General features: G+C 50.2%; 2 protein-coding genes across 7 annotated transcripts; both read left to right on the top strand.

Moving 5' to 3' along the window:
* The first annotated feature begins 97 nt into the window (after window positions 1-97).
* Window positions 98-2,570, top strand: TMEM205 (transmembrane protein 205). 5 transcript variants are annotated; one of them, XM_086409426.1, is made up of 4 exons: window positions 98-170; window positions 700-808; window positions 910-1,073; window positions 2,205-2,570. In XM_086409426.1, the coding sequence occupies exons 2-4, from the start codon at window positions 709-711 to the stop codon at window positions 2,508-2,510; spliced, it is 570 nt and encodes a 189-aa protein (XP_086265552.1). In that variant the 5' UTR covers window positions 98-170; window positions 700-708; the 3' UTR covers window positions 2,511-2,570. The 5 variants fall into 5 exon arrangements, with proteins under 5 accessions (XP_086265552.1, XP_086265554.1, XP_086265553.1 ...); XM_086409428.1 differs by having other exon boundaries at window positions 98-253; XM_086409427.1 differs by having other exon boundaries at window positions 98-371.
* A 1,871-nt stretch (window positions 2,571-4,441) lies between these two features.
* Window positions 4,442-15,556, top strand: RAB3D (RAB3D, member RAS oncogene family). 2 transcript variants are annotated; one of them, XM_086409424.1, is made up of 5 exons: window positions 4,442-4,619; window positions 6,167-6,433; window positions 7,155-7,273; window positions 7,363-7,487; window positions 12,706-15,556. In XM_086409424.1, exons 2-5 carry the CDS (start codon window positions 6,206-6,208, stop codon window positions 12,891-12,893), a joined length of 660 nt encoding a protein of 219 aa, XP_086265550.1. In that variant the 5' UTR covers window positions 4,442-4,619; window positions 6,167-6,205; the 3' UTR covers window positions 12,894-15,556. The 2 variants fall into 2 exon arrangements, with proteins under 2 accessions (XP_086265550.1, XP_086265551.1); XM_086409425.1 differs by having other exon boundaries at window positions 4,442-4,931.
* The last annotated feature ends 7,090 nt before the right edge of the window (window positions 15,557-22,646 follow it).

Genomic DNA, 22,646 nt, shown 5'->3' with positions numbered 1-22,646 from the left:
AGGTTTAGTTTCCGTTTATCGATTGGTCAATATTTAAGAGGGCGGTACAGGAGATACAGATCTCCGGTCCGATTGGCTTCTGGCTTAGCTGGGGGGCGGGACGAATTCTTGGTCCCACGAGGGGAGGTAGCTGAGGAGGTCCGCGGGCCACCCCAGAGCGCGGGAGTGAGGTACCGAGCCCACCAAGCCTGACATCCTAGGTCCAGCCCGGGACTCCTGGTGCTGCGGGTCGAGATCCGGGTCCAGTGGTGGGGTCGGTTTCCTCCGGATGAGATTTGGGGTTTCCAGGATTAGAACGCGTCTCTGGGAGGTGCTTCGGGAATGTTCTTAGCGACATCCTGTCATGAAAGGAGTGGTCTTTGATGTTAGAAGTGGGTCCCTGGGGTGATATTTGGGAATCACTGGGGTGATCTCTGAAGATCTAGGGCTGCAAGCTTGAGCTGCTGGAGCTGAAATTTGGGGGTCTCAGAGGTGGCATGGATGTTGGGGTTCAGAGACCCTAAGATCTTGGGGGCTGACATTTGGACAGATAGGGTCGGGGTTGTCACAACTGTTTTGGGTCTTCCCCATCCCATTCCTGGGCTGCTAGCCCGGTATCTCTGCTGGATAGACCATGACCCTGGCCTTGTGCAGGCTCACAGGGTCTGAAGGCCACAGGGCAAATATAAAGCTCTGACTTACCTGGTGCCTCCTTCTCAGGCCTGAAAGATGGAGGAAGGTGGGAATCCAGGAAGCTTAACTAAAGTGGTCCATCTCCTGGTCTTGTCAGGGGCCTGGGGCATGCAAATGTGGGTGACCTTCATCTCAGGTAGGGATCGTCGGCCTGGACATCATGGATGCCCGCGGTGGGGACAGGGATGAGAGAGGGTCCTTGGACGAGTCCTAACACTGGTCCCCTGCACCCCACAGGCTTTGTGCTTTTCCGAGGCCTTCCCCGACATACCTTCGGTCTGGTGCAGAGCAAACTCTTCCCTTTCTACTTTCACATCTCCATGGGCTGTGCCTTCGTCAACCTCTGCATCTTGGCTTCACAGTGTTCCTGGGCTCAGCTCACATTCTGGGAGGCCAGCCAGGTATGCGGGCTTTGGCTCCACTACCCTCTGGACATTCACTCCCAGGACTGCACTGAGCACCTATGACACCTTTGTGACAATTAAAACAAGACCCCCCAAACCACCCCAGCTTCCTGGTATACACAGAGTTGGGCTTTGGATACCCTTGAGCAGTGCACAGCCTGCACAACCATCCCCAGCAGCCCTGTCTATTCCCCCTGTGTCTGTCTGCTGGCTGTTGCTCCCTCTCCTCCCCCTGACTGGGCCTGCAGCCAAGCTGTGGTGACTCAGCTGGGCTGAGGCACTGACCCCAGCTCACTGTTTAAAAACTAGCCTGACTGGGGATTTACAGTCCCCCACCTCCATCCCCGGAGAAGGAAATGGCATCCCACTCCAATATTCTTGCCTGGGAAATCCCATGGACAGAGGAGCCTGGTGGGCTACAGTCCATGGGGTCACAAAAGAGTCGGTCACGACTTAGCGACTAAACAACGGCAACAACCCCCATCCACACATTTTACCCAGCCACAAGGCAAGGAGCCATCTCTGCATCTCATGTTTCTCTATCCTGCCCTCCCCTGACCCCATTCTGCCCCTCAGATGTGGGCAGGTAAGGCCTGAAAGGGGTTTTGATAACCTCACAGACACATGAGGGATTATGGGTAACTGGAAACTTCGGGGACTTTTAATCCTTTCCCTGTGGGCCCAATGTCAGCTTCTAGGGACTAGGCTGGGGCCACAAAGGAGATAGGCCCCGTCTTAGGCTCTTTGGGGGAAATGAAGGGACAGTTACTGTGGTGCTCTGTCCCAACTCAGGGAAGAGAGGCTCTGCCTATCCTCAGTTCTGGGGAAGAATTGGGTAGGAGACAGGCTGTGTTCTGGAAAGTTCCAGTCAGTGTATTAGAAGAGGAGCAGCTCAGGAATTCGGGGGAGAGAGAAGAGACAGTGGTGGAGCCTTTCCTTAGGAACTGCGGGTCTCAGGATATGAGAGCTGGAGCTCTGTTTGGGTTTGGGGATGGAGCAGGGAGACCTGGCTTTGACCCGATCCTGTCTCCCATTCCCCTCTGGCCTTTGAGGATGCACAAGGACATGCCCTGGGGCCCCTTCTGCCTCCCAGGAGTGGCTCACCTTGTCCTCACATTGCCCCACCAGCTCTTCTTGCTGCTCCTGAGCCTCACACTGGCCACCGTCAATGCCCGCTGGCTGGAGTCCCGCACCACGGCCGCCATGTGGGCCCTGCAGACTGTGGAGAAGGAGCGGGGCCTGGGCGGGGAGGTGCCGGGCAGTCACCAGGGCTCGGACCCCTACCACCAGCTGCGGGGTCAGGACCCCAAGTACAGCGCCCTCCGCCAGCAGTTCTTCCGCTACCATGGCCTGTCCTCCCTTTGCAATCTGGGCTGCCTCCTGAGCAATGGGCTTCATTTGGCAGGCCTTGCCCTGGCCCTCCACAACCTCTAGCTCCCACTGACTCTCTGTCTCTGCTGGGGCCCTGGATGTCAATAAACGCTTCTTTGGAAATGACTGCCTGCATCTTTCTCCAACTGGGAAGCAAAGAAGGGGAGGGGCAGGCAAGGGTTGTTGTTGCTGTTGTTTAGTCACTCAGTCGTGTCCTACTCTTTTGCATCCCCATAGACTGTAGCCCACCAGGCTCCTCTGTCCATGGGATCTCCCAGGCAAAGAATGCTGGAGTGGGTTGTCATTTCCTTCTCCAGGAGATCTTCTCAACCCAGGGATCGAACCTCCGTCTCCTGCCTTGGTAGGTGGACTCTACCACTGAGCCACCAGGGAAGCCCTTGTAGGCAAGGGTAGAGCTGAGGGATTCCGTTTTCCCATTCACATGGCATACTAATTCGGAGTGTAGTATGTTGCAGCCCCTAAGCTCGTCCTACAATGGTGCCATTTGTTGAGCACCTACTGTGTGCCAGGCATGGCACTAACCATTACACATAGCATGTATTATGGTAACAGTATCTGGTTCTGATCCATAGAGGACAATTGTATTTTTTCACCTCATTGACATTGGGAATGGCCACGTGACTTGCTTTGGCCAATGAAATGTGAGCAAAGTCACTTTTGAGAAGTATACAAGCCAGTGCCTGATTCACCACATCTTCCCCTGTTTGTAATGATCAGTGTGAGTGAGAAGCAAACCTTGGACGTAAGGGACTTGTGAACACGGTAAGGGAAGGAAAGAGTGGGGCAAAGGGAGAAGGTAGCACTGACCTATATACACTACCATGCATAAAATAGATAGCTGGTGAAAAGTTGCTGTATAACACAGGGAGCTCATCTTGGCACTCTGTGATAACCTAGAGGGGTGGACTGGGGGAGGGGAGGGAGGCTCAAGAGGGAGTTGATGTATATAACTATGGCTGATTTGGGGTGTTGTATGGCAGAAAACAAGACAACATCATAAAGCAATTTTTCTCCAATTTAAAAAAATGAAGCAAACCTTGGATGTTGGGTGCCATGGTGACTCTGGGGCTGCTTGTTACTGAGCATATACCAGCACTTCCTGACTGACACACATCTCAGTTCATCCACAGTAGCCCTTGGAGGTGGCTAACATTGCTCCCAAGAAGCAATGGGGGCTCAGTGAAGTTCAGCAAGTGGCTTCAGGTGCAGTTGTTTGAATTAGGAATCCACCAAAGCCTGAACTTTAAAAATTTTTGGTTTTAAAAATTTTTTGGCCACATGACATGTGGGACCTTAGTTCCCTGAGCAGGGGATCAAACCCATGCCCCCTGAAGTGGAAGCATGGAGTCTTAACTACGTGGCCGCCAGAGAAATCCTAAGCCTGAATATTATAAATGCAGATTCTCTACTGTTGGCCTGAAGAAAAAAACCACAGTTGGGCCTGGATATCAAATTTTGTGGCCTCAGGCCAGGGCCTGCCCCTCTCTGATTTCCAATTTCTTTATCTGTAAAAGGAGGGGGTTAACTCTTCAGGTATTTGGAAAAGGTGTCTAGCCCAGTTTAGGGTCAGGCGCTGCACTTTACAAACAACAAACTCATATCAGAACCTTTACCCAACCCTGTGAAGTGGGCACCCTTGTTAACGACGGACCACATGATGGATAGGGAAAATGAGGCCCGGGGAGGTTAACATGTCCAAAGCGACAAGGACTGGAAGTGGTGGAGCTGAGATTGGAACCTGGCTCCAGAGTCCGTGCTCTTAGCTGCTGTGCACATGTAGGAACTCCACGTCCGGTTGGTTAAAATGAAATGTTTATTGGCACGGAACAGACAGCTAGCTGCGCGCTTGGAGATACTTCCAGCCCCTCCCCCGTCCCACTCCGCCTCCGCCCAGCCCCACAAGCCCCGCCCCGGTTCCTCCCCGCCCTTCCCCAGGAGCGGCCCCTCTTCCCGCTTAGGGGCGGGCCCGGAGCGGGATCCGGGTGGCTGCTGGCAGCGGCGGCGGCGTCTGCGGCTGCGGGGTCTGGGTCGCAACCAGGGCCAGGTCGCAGAGAGTTCGGAGGCAGAACCCTCGCAGCCAGCGTCCCCCACTACGCGAAGTGACTCCCTCGGAGGGAGAGCACTCCAGCCCGCGCCTCCGCGTCCCAGCAGGTCTCCGGGGGGGACTGGGGCTTAGCGGGGGAGGGCCGGGGTCCTGGGGAACAAAGGCAGGCGGCGGGGGACGCCACTTCCCTCGCCCCTACCCAGCTGGGCTCATCGGGAGCGTTAATGGGGCGCGGGCGGGGCAGAAAGCCCAGCTGGAGACAAGAGATGTGACCATATGGTGATGGAGGAAGCTCGGAGCTCCCCAGCACTGGCTGGGGCGCCCCACATCAGGTGACGAGGGGGACAGGACCGAGCCCTCCGGGGTCCCTTAACTCGTTCCTGGCCTGATGGAGAGTCGCCAGATGGTCAAGATAAGAGGTGGGACCGGCTGACAGGTGGGCTGAGGGTGGGGCGGAGTTGGGGCCCCATCCCAGCTGCCCTGCCTAGCATGGGGAAAGGCTTCCTGCCTCTTCCCTTCCCCTCCTCAAACTCGTTCTCCCAGAACACGGGGTGGGGCAGAGGGCTGGGCAGGAAAGGAGGGCCGGCTGGGTCCTCCTTTTTAACCTGGATAAAAGCCTCAGGGGGTAGTTGAGAAATGGCTTTGCCAGGGGTGCCTCTGCTGGTTGCCCCACATTCACCCAGGCCTTCTGGGGCCTCCCTGTGAGGCTCAGGGAGCAGCCACAACAGCTAGGAAAATAGGCCTCTGCAGTGACTGAGGGTGTGCATGGTCCCAGATGAAGCAGCCTTATCTGTGGGGACAGATTGACAGGAAAGGCCCATCCAGGTGGTCAGGGTGGTGGCTGGGGTGGGTGGTTTCCTTGGATTGGAAGACCATCTTTCTGGCCTCTGTGGGCTGACGCTGGGCTGGGGTGAGTCAGCTTTCCTGGGAGGCAGATGGGCCCAGCCCCTTTGACAAACAGAAGGTGGCAGGCCCCATTTGGGGGTAGAACTGGGCATTGAACCCTGGGGTGTATCCACTTAAAGCCCCCTCCCCATGGGCTTCAGGGAAGGACTTAAAGTTGGCCTGCGTAGGGGCAGGCGGGTGGCTAACACCTGCCAAAGTCAACACCCAGGCCCTGGGTGGTGGTGGGGTGGGGGGGGCTTTATCCAGCTGACAGCCCCAGCTACCCCCAGCTCACACTTGGGCCACGCCAGCTTCTCGCCCCGGGGCAAAGTCCACATCTGCACCTTCCGAAGGTTCTGGTTCCTCAGCAGCCCGATGAGGCACCCCCAACCTGGACCCTTGCATTTGGCAAACATCCCCATTTTCTAGGCGAGGACGCTGAGGCCCCACAAGGGCAAGTGACGCATCCAAGATCACTTGACGTCCAAGTGGCAGAGCCAGGATTTGAGCCCAGGTCCGGTGCATGGGCTTCCCAGGTGGCTCTGTGGTAAAGAAACTGCCTGCTGATGCAAGAGACCCGGGGTTGGGAAGATTGCTTGGAGGAAGAAATAGCAACCCACTCTGGTATTCTTGCCTGGAAAATCCCATGGACAAAGGAGTCTGGCAGGCTACTGTCCATGGAGTCGCAGAGTTGGACATGACTTAGCAACTAAAACAACAACAACCAGTGTAGACACTGGGACCATTCCCGGTGTCATTTTCCCTGCAGGGCTCCAGCTCTCCCCATTCCAGGAGGCTCCCTGCCAAGATGGCATCAGCTGGAGACCCCCCAACAGGCCAGCGGGATGCAGCGGACCAGAACTTCGACTACATGTTCAAGCTGCTGCTCATTGGCAACAGCAGCGTGGGCAAGACGTCCTTCCTGTTCCGATACGCCGACGACTCCTTCACGCCCGCCTTTGTCAGCACCGTGGGCATTGACTTCAAGGTCAAGACAGTCTACCGCCATGACAAGAGGATCAAGCTGCAGATCTGGGTGGGCCAGGCGGCAGTCTATGGGTCTGCCGGCCCAGGCAGGGGCTGGGGTTCCTCTGGGGAAGCTCAGGCGAGGGTGTAGGGCTGTGGGGAGGGGTCCCAGGTCAGCAACAGTGATCCAGAGTCGGGGAGAGGGCTTGGGGTAGATGTGAAGAGCAGTAGGGGTATTATCCATGAAGTGAATTCATCAGGATGAGGGGGATTTACCCTGCTCTCTAGGGTCTGAGGGGGAGACAGTACTAACCCAAGCTGGATTAGAAGATCTGGTGACGAATGGGGAAGAGGTTTGGGTACCCTGTTGGGACAGGCCCGGAGGCTCCCACTGAGCTTCTTCAGAGTCATGCTCGCGCTCCCAAAGCACCTGCTGGTAATGATTGTCATGGTAATGAGCATCAGACTGTCTGCACCAAGGTGGTACCCTCTGGTCAAGGTGGTTCTTGTTTGTGGTCATGAAGTTGGTTCTTGGAGATGAGGTCATAGGGGGCTTAATAAGTCTTTGAGAGGCCACCGACCCCTCAGACTGGAAACCCCTCAAGGACAGGGTGCATGTCCCCTCCATCAGACTAGAGCAGGCCCATATTTCTCCCCATTAAATCGGGGGCTGTGAGGGCAGGTCCATGTCCTGGTCATCAGACTGGGGCTGTGAGGCTGGGGTGCCCACCTGGAGAGGTAGGGTGGGGAACAGGGTGGCTTCTAGATGCCTGACCCCACTGTGTGCCCAGGACACGGCGGGCCAGGAGCGCTACCGTACCATCACCACAGCCTACTACCGCGGAGCCATGGGCTTCCTGCTCATGTATGACGTTGCCAACCAGGAGTCCTTTGCTGCCGTGCAGGACTGGTGAGTGCTTGCTGACCACTTACCCCCTGACCTTCACCCTCTCTCCCTGACCCTAATCTCTGGCCTAACACAGCCCTCCAACTCCACAGGGCCACGCAGATCAAGACCTACTCCTGGGACAACGCTCAGGTCATCCTCGTGGGGAACAAGTGTGACCTGGAGGATGAGCGTGTTGTGCCCACCGAGGAAGGCCGGAGGCTCGCCGACGACCTTGGTCAGTGCCCAACCTGGGCTACAGGCCCTGGACCTCCCAGAACCAAACCTCCATCCCTATGCTTGAGTCCCAGGTCCAACCAGTCACCAATACTTTGCCCTTTGAAGATCTGCCCAGAAGAATACCTGCATGTATACCACCTGCTACATTTAATTCCAGAGGATTTACCCACAGATAACCTTTACTGCCCAACTGCCCTGGGAACCCAAACTCAGCAAAACCATTTCTGGGAATTTATCCTACAAACACCACCCGTGTGGGAAGTGACGGGTGTATCAAATTACAGCACAGTTATTAGGAGGGAAAGCTTGGCAGCCTCCCAAGTCTCTCACAGTGGGGGAAGCAGCTACACATATAGTCACGTGAGGGAATACTATGCAGCTGTGTAAAAGGATCAGGCCATCCTTTATGTTCTGCAGTCTGTGGATATATGGGTAAGTGGAAAAAGCAAACTACAGAATAGTGGGTATGGCTGCTGCTTTTAGTCCAGGGATCAGCAAACATTTTCTTTTTTTGGCTGCACAGTGAAGCTTGTGGGATCTTAGTTCCCCAACCAGGGACTGCACCCATGCTCCCTGCAGTGGAAGCGAGGGGCCCTAACCACTGGACTGCCAGGGAAGTCCCTTGCCAACATTTTCTTAAAGGGCCAAATAGGAAATATTTTCAGTCCTAGGGTCTAACTGCTCAGCTGTGCCTGAAAGCAGCCTTGGATAATACATCAGTGAATGAGTGTGACTGTCTGCCAATAAAACTTTAATTACACAAATAGGCAACAGCACCTGAGACTAACACATAATATGATAAATCAGCTATGTTCGTGCATGCTCAGTCGATCAGTCATGTCTGACTCTGTGACCCCACATACTATAGCCTTCCAGGCTCCTCTGTCCATGGAATTTTGCAGGCAAGAATACTGGAGTGGGTTGCCATTTCTTTCTACAGGGGATCTTCCCAGGGATCGAACTTGTGTCTCCTGCCTTAGCAGGCAGATTCTTTACCACTGAGCCACCAAGAAGGCCCAATATACTTAAATTTAGTTCTTGAATAAATACTTATAAAGAAAATAGGCAACAAGCCAGATTGGCCTGCAGCTCAGTTTGCCAACCCCTGCATTAGCGTTTAAAAAGGGTATATATTGATGTATATTGATGTTTGCTTAAAGGAACTCTGGAAAGATACAGAAGGATCTAGTAATCCTGGTGACCTGGGATGCTACCAGGGTTGGAGGGGAACTTTTCAGCCTACCTTTGTGAATCAGGTGAATGGATTCTCGATTCAAAGTTTAAGCTAAAAGAAAATCTTGTCCTGGAGTATTCTAGGCCCTCCCCAGGACTTTCTGTCCAAGAGGGAATGTAAGCACTATGCAGGGAGGGCGGGTTAAGGACGGAGACTCTGGAGCTAGAATCCCCTCCTGCAACCCACTAACTACGTGACCTTTGGCATCTCACCTACCCTCTCTGTGCTTCCATCGCTCCATCTAGGAAACAGGTGAAAACCTCATCTAGCTCATAGGACTGTTAGATTAAATAAGCAAATCCTGGCCCTGATTGAACATTAACTGCAGTTATTTCTTGATGGCTTTGTGATCTCGCACCGGTGACTTTAGCTCTCTGGGCCAGCACTTCCTCGTGTGTGAAAGGCAGATAATATAATAACAGCCCCACCTGGTTAGGTTGTCAGGAGGGTTAAATGAGTTATGACGCATGAAGCAGTGCTAACAGAATCCTGCGTATGTGTGGTTTGCATCTAAGCGTTAGCTGGCATGACTGTGAAGTGTTGCTGATGTTTGTGCCTAAAACCTAAGAGATTTACTGTCTGACCCTTTGCAGAGAAACTTCACAGACCCCTGGACCATAACCATCCCCTCTTTCTTTTCCTTTTTTTTTCTTGCCATCATCTGTTGGAGAAACTGGGTCTTTGTTCTGTGGAAGGTCCCCCGTTTGGGGTTTGACTCTGCTCCTTTGTCAACTGTGCTTTAGGAACCTGAGCCTGGGTCCCATTTACAGATGTGCTGGGGGTCAGCTGTTGGGGCCCTGCTGTAGGCTGGAATACTTGAGAATGCTGCCCACACCTTTTTTGTTGTTGTTGGCTGCAACACGCGGGATGGGGGATCTTAGTTCCCTGACCAGGGATTGAACCCTTGCCCCCTGCCGTGGCTGCGCAGAGTCTTAACCACCGGACCACCGGGGAAGTCCCCTGCCCACACCTTCTTGTGGAAAACATCTAGTTCTGGGGGTCAGGGGGCGATTCCCGCTCTTCCATTAAGTTTAAAATATCAGACAACAAGTTAGGAGATGGATTTGGACCCCAATTTTGTAAGAAAAAAATCCACACACGTGTGCACACATATTCCTACCCACTACAAACCAAACCCCAACAATTATGTATTTTTTTTTAAGTGGAAAGCTAGATGTCAAAACAGCAATAGTAGTTGTTTCTGTGTGATGAGATTACACACAACATTTTTAGCTGACTTGATACTTTTCAGTAGTTTCTCTAGTGAATATTCATAATTAGAAGAAATAAGGCGTTTAAAAAAAAACAAACTGGGACTTCACTGGTGGTCCAGTAGTTAAGGCTCCGCACTTCAACTGCAGGAGATGTGGGTTCAGTTTCCTGGTTGGGGAACTAAGATCCTGTTGTGTGGGGCAGCCAAAAATTAAGTCTTAAAAAAAGAAGAAAAACTCAAGATTGTTTGAGGCAGAGCTAGACATGATTAATGAAATGCCAAATTTGCCTGGGAAGACGGTGGGGTGACATTGATGATCACCAGGCTCAGGATAGAGGTCGTTTCCTGCCTCTGTCATCCACCCATTCATCCATCTATTCATCCATCCACTCATCCATCCATCTATACATCTATCTATACATTCATCCATTCATTCATCTATATATCCATCTCTCCGTCCATCCATCTACTATCCATCCATCTATACACTTATCTATACATCCTCCCATCTACCCATCCATCCATCCACCTGTACATCTATCCATCTAAAATCACATCATTCATCCATATATCCCTCTACCCACCCATCCATCCATCCATCTGATCAGTCATTCAGTCAGTAGTTTCTGCGCGCTTGCTCTGTGCCAGGCCCTGGGCTGCAGTTGTGGACAAAGCAGATAGACAGCCTGCCCTCTTGGTGCGGGTATTCTAATAGTGGAGACATAGATGGATAATTATATATTTACTAATTATAATGATATTTATCTAGTGCTGCATGATAATGACAAGGGTTAGAATGCTGCTACTGCTAAGTCACTTCAGTCGTGTCCGACTCTGTGCGACCCCATAGATGGCAGCCCACCAGGCTCCCCCGCCCCTGGGATTCTCCAGGCAAGAACACTGGAGTGGGTTGCCATTTCCTTCTCCAATGCATGAAAGTGAAAAGTGAAAGTGAAGACGCTCAGTCGTGTCCGACTCTTCGCAACCCCATGGACTGCAGCCTCCCAGGCTCCTCCATCCATGGGATTTTCCAGGCAAGAGTACTGGAGTGGGGTGCCATTGCCTTCTCCAAGGGTTAGAATAGAGGCCTGTTCACCCTGTGCTGTGTGTAGTAGCCTGGACATTTGTCTGAATTTCTGGCCCAACTTGGGAACGGCAGATGGGGATACACTGGGGACCATAGCTCCCAGCAGGTGGAGCCTGAACCGGGGCGCAGGGTGCAGGAAGGACAGTCATGTGCACCCTATTTTCAGGTTGCTGGGCCACTTCTTGTAGCCCAGGAACTCTGGGCAGGGCCCCAAAGCATTTGTACCACCTCTCACCTTTTGCTAAGTGGATAAGCTTTTTTTTTTTTTTTTGCTTTGTTGGGTCTTGTTGCAGCGCTGGGTTTTCTCTTGTTGCAGAGCATGGGCACAGTAGTTCCAGCACTCAGGCTTAGTTGCCCTGAGGCACGTGGGATCTTAGTTCCCCAACCAGGGATTGAACCTATATCCCCTGCATTGGAAAGCAGATTCTTAACCACTAGACCACCAGGGAAGTTCCTAAACATTTTTTTTTTTTTTTAAGAGAAAAAGTTATAATGATCCCTGTGATGCTAAAAGTCTATTCAAATCTGCTTCACCCTCCCCTTCCCCAAAAGGAATCAGCCAGCCTGCCCTCCCTCCTGAGGCCCAAGGTGGTACACGAGAAATGTTTAATCTGTTATTATTTCAACCAGGCAGCCTGAGTGTGTTAACCTGTGTGAATTTACATGAGTGACTTTCCTGCTGTGTGCCTCAGTTTTCCCATCTATAAAATGGGCTATAATAGCATAGGGCATTCCCTAGCAGTCAGGTGGTTAGGGCTCCACCCTTCCACTGTAGGGGGCATGGATCCAATCCCTGATTGGGGAACTAGGATCCCACAAGCTGCATGGTCCAGCTCCCCCCACAAAAACTGTCTACCTCAGACTGAGTGACTGCACATGCCCAGAGCATCCTTAAATGAGTTAATTTACATAAAGTTCTTAGAAAAGTACCTGTCACATAGTAAGCATTGCGTAAGCACTGCCTATTATTATTATTACTGTTTTTAGTGCACTCTGTAGGCCAGGAACTGCGTACATTGTATGCTCTCTAAAACTCTGCAAAACCTGCCATTATCTGGCTGACAGAGGTTACAGATTGGGTAGCCCTGGGCTGAAGCCAGTCCTGTTTTATTTGACCTGGAGCATATGTTCCAGAACATGTGAAATACTTGGCTGCGCTTAAAAGGTCCACATAAATATTGGGCTTTGTGGGCACCCTGGCTGTGCCTTCCTGTGCAGCAGAAATTGGATAGAGGATGAGTACCGCTTAACTGGGGTAAGACTCTTGCCACTGCTGCCTTGTGACAAAGAGATACGCAAGGTAGTCCGGGCAAGCGCTGCTGTCACACGTTTTTATCAACATCAGCAGCATCATTGTTCCCATTTTACAGAAGAGCAAACTGAGGCTCCGAAAGACTAAGAGTCTCAGCTGAACGAAGGTCAGAACTGGGCTTGGAACCCAGGTTCGTGTGATGCCATAGCCCAGGCGCTGACCCCCCAGGGTTTCACAGATCATCCTATCTTTTTTTTTTTTTTAATGCCATTTATTATGTTTAAACACCCTCCCCACCCCCTGCCACAACATGTAGGATATTAGTTTCCCGACCAGGGATCAAACCCGTGCCTCCTGCAGTGGAAGCACGGAGTCTTAGCCACTGGACCGCCAGGGAATTCCCACATCTTCCCATCTTCTATTCCTCCAGGTTTTGAGTTCTTCGAGGCCAGCGCCAAGGAGAACATCAACGTGAAGCAGGTCTTCGAGCGCCTGGTGGACGTCATCTGCGAGAAGATGAATGAGTCCTTGGAACCCAGCTCTAGTCCTGGCAGCAATGGGAAAGGCCCGGCCTTGGGGGACACTCCAGCGCCACAGCCCAGCAGCTGTCCCTGCTAGAAGACTCCCCCACCCCACCCCCTCCTGCCTCGGCAGAGACTGTAACTGAGGCATGAGCCATAAGGGCTGTTTCCAAGCTCAGGGCGCCCCCAACTTCCCATTGGCCGCCCCCACTCCCGCATGGCGCGTTCTCTGGCCAAGGCCACCAGCCTGCCCAAGCAGCCCCTGTCGCAGTCTCCAGACCCTGCACTGCGGGCAGGGTCTGGGGAAGGGGCGTGCACGAGCTTGCTGCTTCCTGGCATTGTCATGGTGATAGTGAGCACGCACACGGCGTCCCACTCCGCCTGGTGAAGGGGCAACCGCCATGCCTTCTGGGTTAGAACCACTTATCCGCATCCGTTTCTGAGTTGGGCATTGATTTTAGTTCGTGTGCTGGCCAGAGATGGTTCTTCTGCCTCGTGCAGTTGGGATGGGAGTGGGGAGTTGGTGGGAGGGATCTCAGAATTCATCCGTGGAGATGTGGAAGGCAGGTCCTTTCTCAGGATCGCCCAGTCTGCCTGTGAACCTTCTGCCTGTGAACCAGGGTGGTGGTTTTGCATCTCCCAGACCCCTCCCTTCTGACCTGCAGATCTTCTGCCTGTGAAAGCAGTATTAAAGCGGCTTTTCCCAGATCGCCCCCTACCCCCACCCGCGGCTTTAGGGACCCCAGAAGTGCCTTCTCAGCTTCCCCAGAATTTGCTCGACCCTGCCACTGTTACAGCTGACCCACTGCATTCTCGATCCAGAATAGAATTCTGGAAATTATGGGCTGCTCCGGGCCAGGCAGAGAATCATGCATTCCTGCTGAGGACTTTTTACCAGGAGTTAATTCAGAGTTAGAAGCTTAGGCTCTCCTGCCCTGCCCTGCCTTCCACGGGCCCTGTTTGGCTGGTAATGTTTTAAGCAAGGTCTTTCCACATCCCATATCCTGCTCAAAAAGGAAATTGAGCAATATTCCTGTAGCATAGCCTGCACTGGCTGGCGGCTCTCCATGTGAGGACATCGGCTCCTCCCACTTGAAAAACCTTGAAGACACAGGGCTGGCTTCCCGAAGCCATGTTATCTCTGGGGTCCTGCTAATGGAGGAGCCACAGGAAAGAACGCTTTGGGGTTTGGCTGGAGGGGCAGCAGGGAAGGTAGGGCTGGGTAACCGCTGTTGCTACTTGGATTTCCTAGGTGCCGCTTGGGAGTGGCAGGCTGAAGACAGATGGGTGGAGAACAGTCCCCCTGGTTGATTGAGGCACTAGCAGGGAGCCCACCAGGTTGGGCGTCCCTAGCTACCAGGGGCTCCTGCTGGGAGGTGATCTTCATTTTGACACCTTCCTGGCCCCATCCTCCGCTCAGTGGCCCTTCCTGCCCACCTGAGTCCAACCTTGGTGACGCAGTACCTCTTTCTACTCTGGAACACTGATACCCCAGAACTTTCCACTGTGAGGACAGCCAAAGTGTGTGATTTGTCCAGTCTCCCAGCCCCTGCTGCCAAAGTGACTTTCTGTAGCCTTGAGGATCTCTGCTACTTCCTACAAGGAATGGGCAAGGTCTGGGTCCAGTTTAACGTAGTTCTTACCTTTACAGAAGCTGGAGATTGAATTTGTTTCTAGAGGGCCCTGTTCACCCCAAACCAGGGACTGCCCTTAGAGCGTCAAAAGTGGGGGTATTTTTGTACACCAACAAACTTGACTGCGATGAAAAGGACAAGTTCTTGGAAATACACCACATGAAACTTATCAGAAGGTTTGGGTCAGGGGAGTCTAAAATGTCAGTTGCTTTAACATAAAAGAAATTAAAGCAGCTAGAAAAAGGCTTCTTAAGACACACCATGGCCTGTCAAGATTGCCTTTGCCTGTCCATTTTCCTTAAACTGCTGCCAGAAAAAAAAGTTTGGCCAGAGTGTCACTATCAAGGGGACCAGCTGACTTGTGTGATAGCCTGTGTGATAAAAGACAGCTTTGGCTGCATCTTGTACCTGACCTGGCCTAAGATTTCTGTTTACACAAGACTTTTCAGCAGTTCAACTTTAAGTTGCAGTTGAGACAGCTGCCACTCTTGAGGGTTCTCTCAAGCCTGGGAATGATGTAGGAGAATTTTTCTTGTTTGGTCTAAAAATGGTGTTCAGTTTTTATCTTATGATGTTTTGGGGGGAGGTTTAACTCCTGACAGTGTCTGGAAAACTGCACCTGATGTTCTCAAAGATCACCAGGAGGGAATGGAGGTTTGTTGAGTTTACAAACAAAGATTAAGCCAAAGGCTGTGGGAAGACAGCTTCCTGGTGCCAGGGAGGCTGGGATCTGGGGAGGTGCCTTGAGGCTGTATCCTGCATCCCTGCTGTGCCTTCTTATTTGCTTTCAAGTTGTCTTTCCAATGTCAGCAGGAAATTGCCATGATCGCCTTTTGGGGTTTGGGGTTATGTTTGTTTTACTTTTCTTTGGCTTCTCTGGGGATCATTTTCTTGTGTGTTTCTCTCCCAGCTCCACTGAAAACAAAACAAGGGGTGAAATTTGATCTCAGTCTTGAAGTGCTAATTCCAATAAGTGACTTCTCCTCCATGATCCCAGAACACACCAGGAGAGAGCTCTAGACCTTTATATTCTGGGTGTGGTTCTCCTTGTGTAAGCCGTTCTTAGATCAGTCATAAAGATGTGCACTTTTCTCGAGAAAATAAAAAATTAAAGTTGTTATGCCCAGATGCTGTGGTTCTTTTCTTTCCATTAGTGAAATGGAGTTTCCAGGAAGAGGACAGTTGAATCACAGCCAAGTGGAGAGTTGGTTGAGGGCCGTGTGTGATGCTGCAGAACCTGAATCAGGACAGGGAAGCTCTGGTCTGGGGCTGCCTCTAGTTGGGCTGATCTCTGGTGACCTCCATGGTGGCTCAGATGGTAAAGAATTTTTCTGCAATGCAGGAGATCTGGGTTTGATCCCTGGGTCCGGAAGATCCCCTGGAGAAGGGCATGGCAACCCACTCCAGTATCCTTGCCTGGAAAATCCCATAGACGGAGGAGGCTACAGTCCACGGCAGGCTACAGCCCCTGGGGTCGCAGAGTCAGACATGACTGAATCGACTTAGCATGCATGCAAAGTGATAGATAAAAAGTGATTTCTTAGAAAGGGACGCTTGTAAGGTTCACAAGTGGGCAGCGCAATGCTTGCCTGCCCCGGGTACTCAGTGAGTTACATTTTTATAGTCAGAGGAAGAGAGTGGAAGGGGAGAAAATCTTATCTGTCTTCCCCCAGGTAGGGCAGGGAGGTTTACTTGTCCCTCCCTACGTGGTCAGGCCAGGACTGTCACAGCACTTCTGGAAAATATTTTCAGGTCTCAGTACAATGAAGTTCCTTCTTTTTGAAAAGTCACCTTCCCGTAAATGATAGTTTTTTGTGTCCACAGAGCCTGACTGTAGAGTCATTAACTTGATGACACCACTGGGCAGATTGTAGGCCTTATTTTCTACTGTTGTTTTATTGTTTTGGGGGGCATGGTGCAAAGAGCACATCTTAGGGGCCAAATAACACGTTTTGGGGGTTCCTAACTCAGTGAGCTCACTGGGCAGGATGTGGGTCTCATGCCACCATTATTTTATTGCTTTGGGGCATGCCCCATGCTCGTGTTGCATGGTTTTGTTGTTAGCTTGCTTTTATCATTAAGCAAGCCAGTCTGACTTTGATGCTAAGTGACCTGTTTTGCTATATAATAAGTCAGGCAGGCCCACCTTGTTTCAGAATTTTCCCATTACTTTCTCGAGTGATCATTAATCTTATTAACGGGGTTTCCAAGCTAACTATTTGATCATCCTCTTTTGTCCCTATCAGACACACAGGCGAGATCAGAGTCACGCCCTCGAGGTAGTTTGAGTCACTTTTTACGGTACATTTCTTCCTGGTTTACTTTCGTCAGTCATCTTGCTTTGCCTGGTTCTGAGCCCGTATTTTTTTTGTCTTAAGCTCCTCCAGGGCTTCCCTGATAGCTCAGTTGGTAAAGAATCCGCCTGCAATGCAGAGACCCTGGTTCGATTCCTAAACATTTCCACCAAATAAAACATTCTCTACTTTCGGCTTGTGATTAATTTTTTAGTCAACACTATTATGGACTTTCTGTACACAGGAGAGAACTTCTTCACCCCGGGGCCCATCTAGCTTCACCACCTTGGTATAGAGGGTAAGGAGGACGATGTGTTAGGTCTTAGTTGCAGCATGCAGGATCTTTAGTTGCAGTATGAAAACTCTTAATTGCAGGATATGGGATCTAGTTCCCTGACCAGGGGTTGAATCTGAGCCCCCACATTGGGAGAACCCAGTCTTAGCCACTGGACCACAGGGAAGTCCCTCCCCCAGAATTCCTGATGTCCCTTTCCCTGTGTCCTTCTCCCTACAGCCCCTAGAATCTAAAATACTATACAGTTTACTCGCTTAAATTGTGTCTCCTTCACTATAATATCTGCACCTCAGAGGCAGGAATTTTTAAATTTTTTACTTCCACATCCAACTCTTTCCTGTCTGACACAATAAAAAGGAAATATTAGGTCTTTGTTCCTGGTTCTTGGCACAGAGCTCCTAAAAACCCTTGGAATTTCTGGAGTGATAAGCATCTTTTGTGTACTAATAAGAAGACAGCCTAGGCTGGGGCCCATAAGTAGCTTCAGTATAGGGCTGATCACCAGAAAGACCAAACCATGATTAGAGATTTGGAACCATCAGCCTATGATGGTTTGGAACCATCACTGTATGGCAAGTAGAAGGGGAAAAAGTGGAAGCAGTGACAGACTTTCTTTGCTCGGGTTCCAAAATCACAAACTGTGACTGTAGCCATGAAATTAAAAGACGCTTGCTTCTTGGCAGGAAAACTATGACAAAACTAGACAGCATATTAAAAAGCAGAAACATCACTTTGCTGACAAAGGTCCATATAGTCAAAGCTATGGTTTTTCCAGTAGTTATGTATGGATGTGAGAGTTGGACCATAAAGGCTGAGCACCAGAGAACTGATACTTTTAAATTGTAGCGCTAGAGAAGACTCTTAGAGTCCCTTGGACTGCAAGGAGATCAAACCAACCAATCCTGAAGGAAATCAATCCTGAATATTCATTGGAAGGACTGAAACTGAAGCCACCTGATTCGAAGAGCTGACTTATGGGAAAAGACCCTTGATGCTGGGGAAAATTGAGGGCAAGGGGAGAAGGAGGCAGCAGAGGATGAGATGGTTAGATAACATCACGAACTCAATGGACATGAATTTGAGCAAACTCTGGAAGATAGTGAAGGACAGGGAAGCCTGGCATGCTGCAGTCCGTGAAGAGTTGGACACGACTTAGTGACTGAACAACAACCATCAGCTTCAGGTCCTGGGAGGGAGCTCCAGAGAGAAAAGGGGCTGGAGACTGAGTTAATCACCCGCTGTCACTCGCATCTGAGTTATAGGCTTGGTATATTAATAGTAACTAAAGAGTTTTGTGGGACTTTCCTGGTCATCAGTGGTTGAGAATCCACCTTCCAATGCTGGGGACATGGGTTTGATCCCCGGTAGGGGAACTAAGATCCCACATGCCACCCGGCTTGCATGAGGCAATAAAAAGTCCTGGTATGGAAAACCTCCACATTTGTGAGTAGAAACAGTAAACACTGTAAAAAAAAAGAAAAAAAGGTTTTTTTCTTTCCATTTATTGACATACAGCTCTGTATAAATTTAAGGTATATAACATAATGATTTGACTTACATACATCATGAAATGATTGCCAAGTAAGTTTCGTGAATATCCATCAAAAAAGGCAAAGTGTTAGTCGCTCAGTCATGTCTGACTCTTTGAGACTCATGGACTGTAGCCTCTGTCTATAGTGGATTGCCTCTGTCTACAATGGAGTGGATTGCCATTCCCTTCTCCAGGGGATCTTCCCAATCCAGGGATCAAACCCAGGTCTCCCACATTGCAGGCAGATTCTTTACTGTCTGAGCCGTCAGGGAAGTTATCTCATATAAATACAAAGGTAAAGAACTAGGAAAAAATGTTTTTTCCTCGTGATGCAAACTCAGGATTTACTTTTACTGATTTTCATATATAACATACAGCAAAGTTAATTATATTTTAAAGTAATTTTTTAAATTGACTTACTTTTGGCTGTGCTGGGTCTTTGTTGCTGCACTGATTTTTCTCTAGTCGCAGCAAGGGCGGCGGGGGGAACTCTCGGTTGCGCGCACTGGCTTCTCACACTGATACCGCTCCTTGTGGCACTCAGGCTCCACGGCATGTGGGCTTCAGTAGTCGTGGTTCAGAGTCAGTGCAGACCCCACAGTTTAAGGGCTCAGTCTCACAAGACCGCCCCCACCTCAGATACCTGTCACCAGTATTAGGTCCCCAAGGTACCCACTTCACTTTGACTTGGCTACAATCTTCCTTCCCCACAGAACATAGGAAATCCTTTTTAAAATATAGAGTGGTTGTGGTTCAGTAGTTGTGGGCTTCAGTCCAATAGATTGGTTCCTGGGCTCTAGAGCACAGGCTCAATAGTTGTGACTCACGGGCTTAGTTGCTTCGTGGCATGTGGGATCTTCCCGGATCAGGGATCAAATCCGTGTCTCCTGCATTGTCAGGTGAATTCTTGACCACTGAGCCACCAGGGAAGCCCAAATTATATGTATTGTGTTGTACATTGCAACCCTAGTTCTTTTTATCTTATAATTGGGAGTTTGTAGTTTTTTGACTGCCTCTGTCCAATTTCCCCTCCCCCCATGCCCTGCTTTTGATAAGCACAAATTTTATCTGTTTTTCTATGATTTTGTTTTTTGGGGGCATATGGCACAACTTACAGGATCTTAGTTCCCAAAGTTAAGTGAGTGGAAGTCGCTCAGTCATGTCTGACTCTTTGCAACCCCATGGACTATACAGTCCGTGGAATTCTCCAAGCCAGAATACTGGAGTGGGTAGCCTTTTGCTTCTCCAGGGGATCTTTCCAACCCAGGGATCGAACCCAGGTCTCAAGCATTGCAGGTGGATTCTTTACCAGTCGAGCCACAAGGAAACTTAGTTCCCAAACCAGGGATTAAACTCGGGCAGTGAAAACACTAAGTCCTAACCACTGGACTGCGAGAGAATTCCATTTGTTTTTGAAGTATAATTGACCCACAACACCATGTTACTTCCTGTTACAGAACATAGTGGTTTGATATTTCTGTACATTGCAAAATGATTACCAGATATGTCTAGCTACCGTCTGTCACCATATAGAGATATTACACAGTTATTGCCTATATCCCCCACACTGTACATTTCAAGCCCCTGACTCATTTATTTTGCAACTGGAAATTTATACCTCTCAACCTCCCTTACCTATTCTTCCCCCTCTCCCACATTCTCCCCTCTGGCAACCATCTGTTTGTTCTCTGTATCTTTAACTCTTTTACTGTTCTACTTTAAGAACAGTTCATTTCTGACACACAGCAGACACTCCGCAGATATTTTTTAAGTGCATCCGCAGCAGAGCCCAAGTGTCAGCCAGGACTTGCGTCCTGTCTCAGGATTCTTTACGCCATCTCTTGCCCCCAAGAGGTAGTTTCCTGTGAACAAGGTGTTCTCCCCCACAACCATGGTCACTGGGTATTCAAAGTCCCCAAACCAAGTCTCATTAGCCAGCTTGGGTCCCACGTCCATGCCTGAACCAATGACTGCAGTCAGACCAATGGAAGGTGCTGATTGGCCCCTGGGATCATGTGGCGCCTCTGGTTTACAGACAGAAATCCGAGAAGTGGGTAGGTTTGGGGTGGGGGGGTGAGGGGCAACTAGGAACGGTCCTGCCAGATGTGGGAGATGATTGCCACATAGCAATTTTGACAAGTGCCCACTTTACCCTCCTTAAGATCCCTCCAAAAGAAAGATGGGAGAACTGGATAAACCATTTTGCGATCCTCAGTGAAAAACTGATTCGGGTCACTATGACCTTTGGATGAAACTCGGTTTATTCTCAGCTATGATCATGACCACCCCTTGCAGTCAGCTGGGTAAATGAAACAGTCTCCATGCCCAGGCCACAACCCAGACAGATTAAATCAGGAGATAGTGAGATGTGGTGCAGGCTCTGATATTTCATTAAAGCTCCCAGGCAGTTCTTCTTTTTTTTTTTTCTTTCCTTACTTTTTTGGCGACACCAGGAAGCATGCAGGATCTTACTTCCCTGACCAGGGATCAAACCTATGCCCCCTGCAGTGAAAGCATGGATTCTTAACCACTGGCCAGCCAGGGAAGTCCCCTCCCCAGGGGTTCTAAAGTAAAGCCAGGGCTGAGAAAAAGTGATGAACAGGAAATATGGGGCAAGAGGAACAAGATAAGGGGACCACAGAGAAGCAAGCCCCAAATCCAGAAGGTGTGGTATTCCCCAATATTCCACACTTTTCCTGCCTCAAGGGGGTGGGGAGAGGAGGGAGAATGCAGAGCAGTGGTTCTCAAAAGTACATCACCCATACCGGCAGCGTGGCCTGGGAACCTGTTAGAAAAGCAGATTCCTGGGCCTCCTGCCAGATCTCCTGAGTCAGAAGCTCTAAGGTGGGGTTCAGACACTTGTGCTTTAACAGAATACCTAGGACTTCCCAGGTGGCTCACTGGATAAGAATTCACCTGCCATTGCAGGGGACATGGGTTTGATTCCTGATCCAGGAAGATCCCATATGCCTCGGAGCAACTAAGCTCGTGCACCACTACTGAAACCCACTTGCCCACAGACTGTGCTCCATAAGATAAGCCATCGCAATGAGAAGCCCACACACGCCTGCTCGCTGCAATTAGAGAAAGCCCTCGCAAAGCAATGAAGACCCAGCTCAGGCAAAACATGCACACGCATGCACACACACACACACGCATGCACACACACATGCACACGCACACGCACAAAAGACCCAGAGTATTCGAATGCATTTTCCAATTCTATAACTACTGGATTAGGATAAAAGGAATTTAGGATACATGAAAAACATGCTGTGTGGACCTGGTTGGACCTAATTCAAAGAAACTGAGTGTAAAAAAAATAAAAAATAAAAAAAAAAGAAACTGAGTGTAAAAAGACATTTCTGAGCCAATCAAAAAATTGAGTGATGACCTGAGTTTTGAGAGATGTCAAGGAAGGACTGTTAGTTGTCTTGAGTGTTGTCTTAGTCTGTTTGGGTTCTGTCAAAGAATAGCCTGAGTGGTTTATAAACAACAGACATTTCTTTCTCACAGTTCTGAAGGCTGGGAAGTTCATGATCAGGGCACCAGCAGACTGAGGGTCTGGTGTGGACCAGTTTCTTGATTCATAGGTGGCTGTTTTTTCTCTGGAGGGAGCTCTCTAGAGTCTCTTTTACAAGGGCACTAATCCTATTCCCTGGTGGCTCAGTGGTAAAGAATCCGCCTGCCAAAGCAGGAGATGCAGGTTCCATCCCTCGGTCAGGAATGTCCCCTGGAGAAGGTAATGGCAACCCACTCCAGTATTCTTGCCTGGGAAATCCCATGGACAAAGGAGCCTGGTGGGCTACAATCCACGGGGTCACAAAAGATTTGGACACGACTTAGCAACTAAACGATAATAATCCCACTTCTGAGGTCTCCATCCTCATGACCGAATGACCTTCCAAAGACCACATCTTCTAATACCATCACATTGGGGATTAGGTTTCTTCCTATGAATTTTGAGGGTATACTGGAATTAGAGATGTGTACTGGAATACGAAAAGGGGAAATGACATTGGGATTTGTTTTAAAATACTTTATCAGGGACTTCCCTGGTGGTCCAGTGGTTAAGAATTCACCTGCCAATGAAGGG

Source organism: Bos grunniens, chromosome 7, assembly GCF_055505025.1.
Source record: "Bos grunniens cultivar Pamir isolate PY7600 chromosome 7, Bosgru_T2T1.0, whole genome shotgun sequence".
Classification (NCBI taxonomy): domain Eukaryota; kingdom Metazoa; phylum Chordata; class Mammalia; order Artiodactyla; family Bovidae; genus Bos; species Bos grunniens.
This window is presented reverse-complemented; position numbering and strand designations above follow the sequence as displayed.